Below are 12,859 nucleotides of genomic sequence, written 5' to 3'. Positions count from 1 at the left end.
TAGAACTTACCTTATTATTAGGGCAACCAATTGCAGTCACTCTACTGAGATAAACTAATTTAGTACGCATCATTGCAGTCACTCTACTGAGATAAACTAATTTAGCACACATCTGTGAGAGAGTAGTGTGCTCTGATACTGAATGGATGAGCTGGAAGAACATGTGATAATTACCCAATGAACCACCTGGAAATTTGTTCTGATAAGTTACCTTGAAGCATAAGAAATATCAGGCCACCATGTAAAACTCAAGATTTCCTACTTGAGTGAGGCAAATGGTTCCCAGGATATTGAGTGCATGCTTACAGTAGACTGGCAAGGAAAGCACTTTAGCTTAGACTATGTTCCAGCCCTTCCAGTAATGGAGCACCTTTAATGGAGTAATTAATCTCATGGGGGTTGAACTGTTCCCAACGCAAAGCTGTGCCATACATAATTCTAAATTCTATTTATGCTTGGGAATTTTGCTCTTCTATTCCAAAAGGAATAAACTCATGTCAAATTGACTGATATATGTCTTTAGAAAAATAAAACTATTTGGTACAATTGGATTTTCTATTTTTAAGGAAGTATTGACAATTTCTCCCCTGACCTTTTTCTCTCGGGATACAGTTGAGCCATGTAATAACCCTGTAAACTGTAGATAAATAAATACAGAGTTCTTTTGTCATTGCTGGTTCTGAAAATTATAATAATGTTAGAACACTGTGAAAATGGAAATGTGAGGGAAAGGAGCAGGTAACATTGAATAATATCTTAACATAGAAATTCATCATTTGTCTTTACAGAAGAATTAATAGACTTAATAACTTAAAGCTCAAATATCCTGTCACAATATCCTATCCATGAATCCTAATATTTTGTAATACATATCTAAACAAGGAACTTGAATAAAATGTCTTTATTGTTATTGGCTCCGTTAATACGATATGATGATAAGATACGATACAATAGAACTTTATTTATCCCAGGAGGGAAATTGATCTGCCAACAGTCATAAAAACACAAAATACATGAAACATGAAATTAAAGTGACGAGTGGAAAGGATTGGGGATGTGTAAAGATTGGAGAGGGGGGGGAGGGGGTGGAGTCAGTCTCAGTACTGTGGTCAATGTAATAAATGATATGGTGCAAGATTTTCTGAACCAGAAATTCTCCAGAATAATTATGCAAAGAAGATTTTCTTTCATATTGCTTTTCCTTATATATTTCAGAAGTATTTGCGGCAAAATTTCTTAAAACAGCAATTAGATATATACTTAATTACTGTTCTCTGAGTGACAGAGGATCTGATTGGGAAGTCAGGATGAAGATTAGACAGCGAGGATTGGACTGGAAGGTTTGCTGTCATGGGCAAGGCAAAGACTGAGAAGAGAGATCACGATAGCAAGTTTGGAAGAAGGATTAGCAACAGACCAGCAGATCAATGCTTATTACGCATGGTTCATATGCTCTGGGATGCCAGGGACTCGGGATCCCTGGGCAAAGCCATCCCAATAAGTAGGCATATTGCTTAAAGTTGACCTTGTTGAAGTGGGTTTCCTTCAAGCAATGTTTAAGTAGGTCTCGCAAGTGGCTTCTGCAGGCCGTGTATGCAATGACCATGATCCTGTGGATCCCATTGAATATCATTGAACATGTCTAGTCTTCTGCATGAACTAACACATCTGTTGTACAAAGAAAATGCCTACCTCTCAATGATTGCAGCAGGAACAAGCAGTCATTGAATTTACAACACGGATGGAATCCTTTAGACCCATTGTATATGTGTCGTCAGCTGGAGTTATCTATTTCAATTCTTTGCTATTTATCCAAATCATTTTAGCTTTTAACTTAAATACATTCAACGCATATGCCTTCTAATCTCAGAATTTAATATGGAGCTACTTTTCAGAGACATCCCGTGAAAAGAGGAGAGAGTGGCGGCGGGAGGGTGTGTGGAGTGGGAAGGAAGGGACAGTGAGGCCAAAAAGCACCAGATAGATTGAGCAAGGGAGTGAGGTCAGTTGTTTGGAAGAGAATGTACTGATGGAGAGTGAGATAGGGTAGAGAATGCAGATAAAGTGCAGCTGTTTATAAACCTGTAGCTGGAGTGTGAGTGGCTATTGTATGGTTTCCATTGTACCAGTGTGCTTTCATTTCATCCCTTTACAAGGACCAAGACCTTGCATATGAAGACAGTGTCAACGTTAGTGTGTAATGGCTACCCATATCCCTAGTGGAATCAAGGGATATGAGGAGAAGTTGGGCACAGGTTACTGATTGTGGATGATCAGCCATTATCACAATGAATGGCGTTGCTGGCTCGAAGGGCCGAATGGCCTCCTCCCGCACCTATTTTCTATGTTTCCACCCCATACTAATGTAAATTACACAGAAGCAACATCCACTTTCTACTGATGTGGAAGTATTTCATGCTCAATCCAGAGGAATTGTCTAAGAAGAATAGATAAGAATAAAAGTACTATTAGTGTCATCTTGCCTGTTTGTTTTGGAATTAGTCAGGAAGACATTTATGTGTAATTTATGTTTTAGTTGATAAAATGAAATCTATAAAATAAATTCCAATTTTAATGTGAAACTAGTTTTCTTGTTCTCATTAGCTTGCAGGTCTAGTCTGTGGTTTTGTGATCAAACTCCACACGTGTTTACATGATCCTGGCTTCCTGTTGCAGCTTCACACTGTGGGTTTGCTGGTGCAATTTGAAGGACTTCTCAGCACATATAGTAAGTAACATCTAATTTTTTACCACTTATTTGCTTCAGGAAACCCGTATTATCTCATGTTTTTTTGTTAGAGGTACTTGATTGATTCTGCAGGTGTTTAGAATACAAATGTCCATGTAATAGGGAACTGCCTATGAGAACCGACAGGAGAAACAGTGAATAGATCATGAACATGTGGTTTGTGGCCTTGGATAAGAAACAATACACACCGTGTGCGTAGTACCTACCAATTTACGTAGACATCTTTCATGATGCAGGATTCATACATTTTCTGTTTTCTCAATTTAATTTTATTTTTGACCCTAAAGTCAAAATCTAGAATTATTTGGGAGCATTTCTGCCACAAACCATCAAAATTATCTACACACCTCTGCAATGTGAACTTTGCTTTTGGATGAACATTAATTATGAAGTGTAAAGTATCTTCTTTGGCCATAATAAAAAATCTTGAAATTGACACCCAACATTGAGCCTATTTTAAGAATTTATTATTCTCCTTGGGTTTCTTCTTAAACAAATTTACATATCTCCCAACAAAAATTTCCATGAACCTTCGTTATCAGGTTGTGTCTTAAAACATTTTTTGTTAATACTTATTTTGAAGTTCCACTATGTGTATTAGCATGATGGAGCTGCTGTTTGACTAATGCTTAAAGTCATGGAGTCATATAGCTTGGAAATAAGCCCTTCCGCTCAACTTGCCCATTCCAACCAACATACTTCATCTACACTAGTCCCACCTGCCTGCGCTTGGTCAACGTATCTGTCCAAATGCTTTCCTGAAATGATTTATTGTCATTATGATAGTTACAGGGATATTTTCCAGACATAGATGGTTATTTCATATTCTCTGCCTTGTCATGGATGCTCAGTTAATGATTGCATTCAAGCTGCAGTCAATAGAATTTACACAAAGGAATTGGAGGATTTGGTGAGTAAGCAGAAAAGGGAGATGCAGCCATGGGTCAATTGAATAATGAAGCAGGCTAAGCCACATGGCCTGTTGCTCCTGCTAATTAAGCTTATTTTTGTCTTGTTTTTAAATGGGATGCAGATGTTTCTCAGTATGTTTTTAAAAATTATACATTCAAGTTTTTAAGAATGCCCATTACAAAAGAGGAAGAGTGTTCAAGGACTGGCGATTGGAATACATTGTAGAAATATGCAGTTAGCCATTTCCCTGAGAAAAATACAAAAGCAGAATGTCTTTAAAAGGTGAGACTAGAAGGCGTCCACAATCAGACCATTGACTGACTTTTACTATTGTACCTGCATAGATTTTTAAAATGTTTTTGCAGGTTCAATAATCACATCCCACAAGGTTCTTGCACATTCTGTCTCCAAATGTACATGCACTTTGATTTAATGAAGTCACTAAAGGAATACAGGTAAAGAAATTCACAGAATGAATGAAATGGAAGAAAAAGGATTATTGTGGGTCTAGCCAAATGGATCTAACAAACACCCCAAGATCTGTTGTTTATTTCACTGAATGAAGGATTAGTGAGAAGTGCTTATTAATTTAAATTGTCACAAGGACCATGAGGATTGAGATTAGGAAAAAGGAAGTTCTTTACAGGAGAGTATTTAAAAACGAAATACTTTTAGATCAGGAATGGTTAAGTTACATACCATTGTGTATTTTAAGGAAAAAGGATAAATATTTGAAATAAGGTACACAATTAGAGGAGAGGAAAAATACTGTAGAATTAGTCTTGCAAAAGATTTTTCATGAAATAGGACAAATAGCCACTTTGTTCTATGAGCTTCCATAATATTTTAAGTTGTAGTATAAAGTTTAAAAACTGAGATCATACTGTCATTCTAATTTTTGCACAAAACAAAAATAATTTTTGAATATTTGTCTGATATTTTAGATTGTTAGTTCCAAACAAAAGCATGTTATTATTGCAGTAGCCAGAATTTCTAGGCTGCATGAAGTGTGCTATAAACTCTATGAGTTTGTAAACAATGTTTATGAATTGTAGTTAATTGAGCAGGAACTGCTTTGACAAAATTGCTCTCACTTAAGGTTTTTTTTTCCGGGGCTTCAATTTGCTATGTTTGAATGGAGATGAAAGTTCTCATTTTTTAAATTACGTATGAGATCTAATGTTTCTAGCTTCCTGGACAAATCAGTGAATAATTTACCATCTTAATTTTGTAACAAAATTATGAGAGGAATAGATCGGGTAGATGCACAGAGTCTTTTACCCAGAGTAGGGGAATCGAGGACCAGAGGACATAGGTTCAAGGTGAAGGGGAAAAGATCTAATAGGAATCCGAGGGGTATCTTTTCACACAGAGGGTGGTGGGTGTATGGGACAAGCTGCCAGAGGAGATAATTGAGGCTGGGACTATCCCATTGTTTAAGAAACAGTTAGAAAGGTACATGGATAGGACAGATTTGGAGGGTTATGGACCAAGTGAGACTAGGATAGTTGGGACATTGTTGGCCGGTATGGGCAGTTGGGCCGAAGGGCCTGTTTCCACACTGTATCAATCTATGACTCTAACACATCTCAATTACATTACAGCTTTAAATAATCATTCAACTTTCCACAAGTTTGAATAATAATATTCTGATAATGATCTCCAGGATACACAAACATCCTTTGTTCACTTCACCTTTGTCTCAGAGCTACACCAGGTTCAATTCTGAGCTCTGGTGCTGTCGGTGAAGAGTTTGTGTGTCCTCCCTATGACTTTGTGAATTTCAGGTGCGAATTGATTTTGTCAATGCTCCAGGCTCCTCCACTTCTGGGTGTTAGGTTAACTGGCTGCTGTAAATTGACCCTAGTGCACATGGCTGGTGGGAAGACTGGGATGGGGTTGCTCGTGGTTGTTTTGTGTGCACATTTGAGAGAATGGATTCCACAAAAATAATAGGGGGAGGAATGGGGAGAGTGGGGAGGTGAATGGGACTGAAGGGTTTGCTCTGAAAACCAAAGTAGACTGTAAATGACCGTAAAAGCATTCTGCAATATTGTGTCGGAATGTCAGATATGAAATTTACAATGGAAAAATTTACTTTTAATTTCATCATTTGGATGATAGTGACGTGTGAAGCTAACAATCCAAATGACTGAAAAATGGAAGATAGACACAAAAAGCTGGAGTAACTCAGTGGGTCTGATTGCATTTCTTCTTCGTATTGTTATAATAATAATAATAATAATAATAAACATTTATTTTATATAGTGCTTTTCCAAGTGCTCAAAGATGCTTTACAAAACAGTCATGACATAAAAACAAACAGACGAACTGTCCTGACGGTGTTATTGCACATCAAGACCTGAGGTCGGCACCAAAGGCTCTTCAGTTAACTGAAGCTTTTGATGTGCTGTTGCTGTTATTTTTCTTCCTACTATCTTTTTTTGCAGTTTCTTACTCTTTTTCTGATGTATTATTTACTTGGACATTTGGAACAAAATTAAGTTGTTTTTTTTGTCTGGCTCACTCTGCATTATTTTCATCATATTTTTTTTCTCTTTGTCACACCAGAATATGTAATTGCTTTCTTTTACTCTAAATTACACCGTAATTTGCTTTATATTTTTCTCTCTCACTCTCGTGCATTTTTCATTCAATACAGAAAAAGATTGAGAGATCACAAGCAGGCAATTCATTCTCAAATGTATTTCATTTGCCTAACTAAACCTTCATTCTTTCAGTAAAAAGAGTTCAAAAAGGATTCCAATGCTGGTAATTAAAATCTTTCAGCTGCAGCTGGTAATTAAAATCTTTCCGCTGTGGTATCCTCTCAGTGAATCTCACTGTGCTCTACCAGAGCCTTTTATATACTTGCAAAAGTAAGTTGCCCGAAAATGGACAGAATATTCTAATTATATCATAACCAACACCAATTCTTTGCTTTTTTGGCTGTCTTTACTCTAAAAGCATTTTTAAATATCTAGCATATTTTAAAATTTGCATGGCCTTTACTTCTTGCACATCCCAAATTAGATTACTTAACGATTACAATTAGTGCCAATAAGTTATGCAGCACAGGACCTTCATCCCACCTTGTCTGTGCCGACCAAGGTAGCATATTGGGCTAGTCACATTGGCCTGCAGTTGGCTCTAAACCTTTCCTATCCATATATCTGTACAAATATCTTAAAAGTCATAATTGTTTCCACTTTCTCTGGCAGTTCATTCCAGGCACAGACGACCCTCTCAGTGAAACAAAAAATGTCCCTGAGGTGTCTCTTAAATCTCTCTGCTCTCAACTTAAGCCTATGATTTTAGTGTTAGAATCATCTACCCAGGGAAACAGATTGTGAGTGTCACTTTATCCATGACCCTTATGATCTAATACACCTCAATAAGATCACTCCCAGTCTTGTACACCTACATCATGATGTCCCAACCTTTGTACTCGATACCCTTCCCAATGAAGACAAGTGTGCCAAAGATCTTTTTCACTATACTGACCATGTAACTCACCACGTTTAAGGAACTATGCACCTGTACCCCTGGACCTCTCTGTTCTGCAATACTATCTGTGGTTCTACCATTTACTGTGTAAATTCTGCCCTCGTTTGATATACCAAATTGCAACATCTCACGCTTGTCTGAGTTAAATTCCAGATGCCTTTCCATGGCCCACCTTCCCAACTGATCTAGATCTTGTAAACTCAGATATCCTTCCTCAGTGTCTGCTATTATATTTATTTTGGTGTCTTCTACAAATTTACTAACAATGTTAACTACATTATCATCCAAATAGATAACAAATAATCACTCTGCAGGACCTCATCCCTTTTCCTAGATGCAGGCCACTAGCCATTCTGGAGTCTCATTGGCAGCCACAGAATCTCCTGCATGTCCCCCCAACAATAGCGTCTCAAATAATTATAACCCTTCTGACTTCACCCTCGCCTGCTGTGCCTCAGAACCATAATTGGTGTCATAGACGTGGCTGCTCCTGCTTTCTCCCTGCACGATCATCTCCCCCAACAGTATCCACAAGGGTAGACATGTTTTCGAGGGAATGGCCATGGGGTATTCCTGAGCTGTGCCTATTCCCTCTAACATTCCTGGTGGTCAACCATCTAATTTCTGTCTACACCTTGGGTGTGACCACCTCACTATAACTCCTGACTATGGCACGCTCATTCTCCCAGCCGATCCACTGCCAAAACAGTGGTCTCTACTCCGTTTTGATGAAAGAAAAGGTACAAAGAAAAAGAACTTTGCCTTTCCTTGCTGAATCCTCGTAAGCCAAAGCCTCAATACTTACCTTCGTACACTGCACTCCACCTCAACACACAGCCTCTCCCTATCGTTCCCGATAGGCCGCTCTGCTATATCTTCACTTGTGGTGCCTGCTCTGTCTCTCAATGAGCTAATGAAACAGTGTTCTTTTAAACTTTCACACTACTCTGTTCCGCTACTTTAGACTTTAGAGATACATTGCGCAAACAGGGCCTTTGGTCCACCGAGGCCGCGCCGACCAGCAATTACCCTGTACACTAACACTACTGACAATTTTAACGAAACCAATTAGCCTACAAACCTGTACGTCTTTGGCGTGTGGGAGGAAACTGGAGCATCCAGAGAAAACCCAGGGAGAACGGACAAATTCTATAGTCAGGATCGAACCCGGGTCCCTGGACTGTAAAGCAGTAACAAGAGGTCAGAGAATTTAAGAAGTGTAGATATCTCAGAAAATAACAGGGTGGCAGACATTCCAAAGATGGAGAGAGGCAAGGGAATAGTGTGGATGGAAGGGAAGTTATTAAGGATGAGAATTTGTAAATCATAAGGTTGAACAAATCAGCAAGGCGAACAGCAAGTGTAAACGAGGTGGTGAAATGGGCAACAGAGTTTTGAATAGTATCAACTAACTAAGAGGTATCCAGACAGGTGTGTGTTGGAATAGTTGAGTCTCAAAGTTACAAAGACACGATGAATGTTTCAGCAGGAGGTGAGCTGAGCGTAAGGTGATGTTATGGGGGTAAAAATAGTTGTTACTGATGCTTCAGATAGGTGATCCATGGCTCATCTTCTAGTCAAATATAACCCCAAGTTTGTGACAGGGTCAACCTCACTCCATCTTAACGATTAATAAGCAGAATCCTCTCGTGTTTGGATTTTCAGAACTTAAGAGGAAATTTGTAGTAATATTTGCAAACTTACTCATGGCAGAGTAACTCCTTTGAAATAAAATGCAAGAATATTTGTGCATTGGTTTCTTAATGGCTCAGAAAGTTAATCTCATCATGCGTCATGTTTGTCAAAGCAATGGATCCAAAATCAATAGGCGCACAACAAAATGCCAGGAGTGACTTTTTATTGCATTTAATGGAATGTTGGAAATCCACCCTTTATTTCCAATCATATTTGATCCTTGTACAGGACTTCAAATTGCACACATCAATAGCATAATTTTACATGTACCATTCTCTTTTAAAATAGTGAAATTTGAATCGTGTTCTGGGAACGATTATTAATTGTCAGGTAGTAGTCATTCCCAAAAATATTTATTAGAGCTGTGCTGGAAGGGAATTTCATTTAATGTGTATATCTCGGATGACCTTTGGAGCCAGATACAACTTGATATGAAACTGACTCACCAATTTCCCAATCCTTTTAGCCAAGTCTTCAAGCCCATAACTCCTGACCCTACCTCACTATTTCCTGATCTGCGTTCAGGGCCACTCTCAATCCTTCCTCTCCCAACCCTTGATTACGTACCACCAGCCATTCCCCACACTCTGTTCTCCACGGTCTGACTAGCACCCTGACTCAACCTTTGACTCATCAATCAATTGTGCCCTCTCCTTTCCACTCCTCCATACCCCCAAACGCTGCCCCCCCCCCCCCCCCCATCCCCTTTTAACCCTTTTAGTTTCTGCTCAATATGTTAAAGATACATGTTGTATTGAACAAATGTTGAAACAATGCTATTCCTCCCCTTTCATGAAGGACATTTGCTTCTCTTTAAGTTTGAGGTCGAGTTATATCATTATTATTGCTGTCCCATCTGGGATAAGTCATATTGATGGTACCTCATTTTCATTGTGTTTAACCCAATAGCACTGAGTGAAAGCTTTCACTAGATGTATTGGGACAGTTCATAAAGCTGATTCACTACTATTTCTCAGGGGAATTAAGAATTTACAAAATATATGGGTATTCCCAAGAACCCACATCTGGTAAGCAAGTTAAGAAAAACAACTTAACACTTACCAGTGATTAAATGTGGACCTTCGTTGAATAAACTAGTCTACATTTTTCCAATTACGATTGCATCCTGGTGTTTGATACAATCTATTTTTGTTTTCCAAGTTGAAATTGGCTGATGATTGAAAGTTTAGCCCTGCATGCAGATATGATTTATTTTAATCTTAAAGATATTGTGGTTACCATGCAAGTGTTAATAGATAGAATTAGCATTTGAGTGATGCTGATCACATACTTGAAGCTCATCCACAACTCCACACACAGATATTATTAATGTTGAAGATAAACACAAAAAGCTGGAGCAACTCAGCGGGTCAGACAACATCTCTGGAGAAAAGGAATAGATGATATTTCAAGTCGAGATCCTTCTTCAGACTAAGAGTCAAGGGAGAGGGAAATGAGAAACATAGACAGTGATGTAGAGAGATATAGAACAAATGAATGAAAGATAGGCAAAAAAGTAACGATGATAAAGGAAAAAGGGCCATTGTTAGCTGTTTGCTAGGTGAGATCGAGTACAGACAATGAGACTCAGCAAGACAACTTTGAAGCTGGTATGACTTGGGTGGGAAGGGATGGAGAGAGAGGGAATGCAGAGGTTACTTGAAGTTAGAAGTTTGAAGTTAGAAGGTTGTAAGCTGCCCAAGTGAAATACATAATGCTGTCCTGGTTCCTGGACACTCATTATATCCAACAGGCAGCACCATGAGCTCAAGGCCTATCACACAATCTCATGAGCTCCACATGAAACACCCACATGGACTTTGTATGGGATGAACTTTTGGTGTAATAATAATTGCACAGAACTCTTGCACCTGTCAGGAACACAATATATAATGTAAAATTAAAGTTTCTTTCAGGTCATAAATAGTTAACTATATAATTTGTTCTTAGTTTATTGTTGGCAAAAGTCATTTTTCTACTTAGAAATTGCTAAGCTAAATTATACCAACTGCCCAAATCTCAAACACTTTGAGAACTTTTGTTTTGCAAGATATAATTATTTAAGACATATAGGCAAGCGCTTGGTAGAATTTTGCTTGCATTGCCCAACGGTTAAAGCTTCCATTGTGCAGCAGGTAACCATCTCTATACGTATTACTTGCACTAGGCAAAGATTTGTCAGCCAAACATCTGTCTGCTGTGTGCCATAAATTGATATTGGAAGGTTTATTATGCTTATATTTGAAGGGTGACTGCGTTTTACTTTTAGGCGAAGAGATTGGAATGCTGGAAGACATGTCAGTTGCAATCACAGATTTACAGAAAGTGTCATTTAAAGTTGTTGAAGCACAGTTGGAAGAGAGTGCCAACGCTGACCTTTCTCCTCTTGTGACTGGAATCCGGTAAGATAACTTTGCAGAATAGAAACAATGCTACTGGTTCATGAACACTAATGCTTGGAGGGGTTGAATACCAGGATCGATTTAAAGATTCCTGTATCTCTAATATTCATTTTGACATTGGCTTTGTATCATCTGTAATTAATAGCTAGACATTATGAGGTGTATATTTCAGAGGGGAATGGAATAATGCAAGGAATTTCAGATAATCTGGGGGAGCGTGTGATGAATTAATGGCAGAACTGTTTAAAGCTGATTCAGCTGTTTAACACACTGCATTCATAATGCCAATGCAGCATGGGTCCAGAGTTGTCACATTCCTAAAATATGGAAGGTTCTTGACTGCATACTTACACGTTAACACATCCTGCAGTTGAAGTCACTGTGGATATTTTGAAACAAATGGGTTTCCTGATTTTGCACGCTTTAACAAAAGATTTCCAACAAATATGACAGTTGATTTCTGAAAATGTGGACAATATTAGTACAACCATAGAGGACACTTTTTGAGGAAGGCAGATAGCTGTCCTAAATAAAGAAAGCTGTTGGTATGATTTAGTATACTAATTAACTACGCAATATGTTGTGCATTTCTTCATAACCTAGCAATATTTTACAAATGTGCCTGAATGAAATTATTACAAAAGTTATTTGAAGGCATAGCCCATTGCAACACATGACAGAAAGTGGAGTGATAGTGAAAGTTCATGGGGGCTGTGCATTATTAATCTTTTGTCATGCTCCTTTGTTCCATACTGTCAGTACAATTATCCAAATATGAGATGAACTGCTGAATTGTCATTTACATTTAATTGTGTGTTCTCCTTAAGTAGACAAAGTCATAGCAAAGTACAGCACAGAAATGGGCCTGTCAGCCCTTAACATCCATACTGACCTTTTTGACCATCTGCACTAATTCCATTTGTGTACCTGAGTTCCAAATTAACAGCTTTACAAGAATGATCCCAGGAATGAGTAAGTTAACCTTGGATGGGCCTGCACTGGCTGGAGTTTAGAAAAATGAGGGGGGACCTCATTGAAACAAACAGCTTGAATAGAGTGAAAGGCTTGAATAGAGTGGATGTGGAGAGAATGTTTCCACTGGTGGGAGAGTCTAGGACGAGAGGTCATAGCCTCAGAATTAAAATACATTCTTTTAGGAAGGGTAGGAGGAGAAATTTCTTTAGTCAGAGGGTGATGAATCTGTGGAATTCTTTGCAGCAGAAGGCTGTGGAGGCCGTCAGTGGTTATTTCTAAGGCGGAGATAGATAGATAGATTCTTGATTAGTACGGGTGTCAGAGGTATGGGGAGAATGCAGGAGAATGGGGTTAGGAGGGAGAGATAGATCAGCCATGATTGAATGGCAGAGTAGACTTGATGGGCTGAATGACCTAATTCTACTCCTATCCCTTATCACCTTATGACAAATCCTTTCTATGCCTTGCCTACTTAAATGTCTGCCCAAATGTCTCTTAAATGTAGTAATTGTATCCAATTTCATCACCACCTTTGGCAGCACGTTCCAGATTTCAAATTCATTCTGTGTAAAACAAAACTTACAAATCCTCTTTAAAACTTCTTCTCACCTTAAACCTA

The 12,859-nt window shown here is 38.4% G+C and overlaps 1 protein-coding gene across 5 annotated transcripts in view; it reads left to right on the top strand.

Moving 5' to 3' along the window:
- Window positions 1–12,859, top strand: part of inpp4b (inositol polyphosphate-4-phosphatase type II B) — a 514,249-nt gene that overhangs the window by 457,539 nt on the left and 43,851 nt on the right. For all 5 annotated transcript variants that reach the window (XM_078404977.1, XM_078404995.1, XM_078404967.1 and 2 more), the window contains 2 exons: window positions 2,605–2,728; window positions 11,133–11,265. In XM_078404977.1, coding sequence (XP_078261103.1) covers window positions 2,605–2,728; window positions 11,133–11,265 — 257 coding nt within the window. The remainder of the gene's footprint in view (window positions 1–2,604; window positions 2,729–11,132; window positions 11,266–12,859) is intronic.

This window comes from Rhinoraja longicauda, chromosome 1 (assembly GCF_053455715.1).
Source record: "Rhinoraja longicauda isolate Sanriku21f chromosome 1, sRhiLon1.1, whole genome shotgun sequence".
Taxonomy (NCBI): domain Eukaryota; kingdom Metazoa; phylum Chordata; class Chondrichthyes; order Rajiformes; family Arhynchobatidae; genus Rhinoraja; species Rhinoraja longicauda.
Note: the sequence above shows the minus strand (reverse complement) of the source record. Positions and strands in the feature narration are given on the sequence as shown.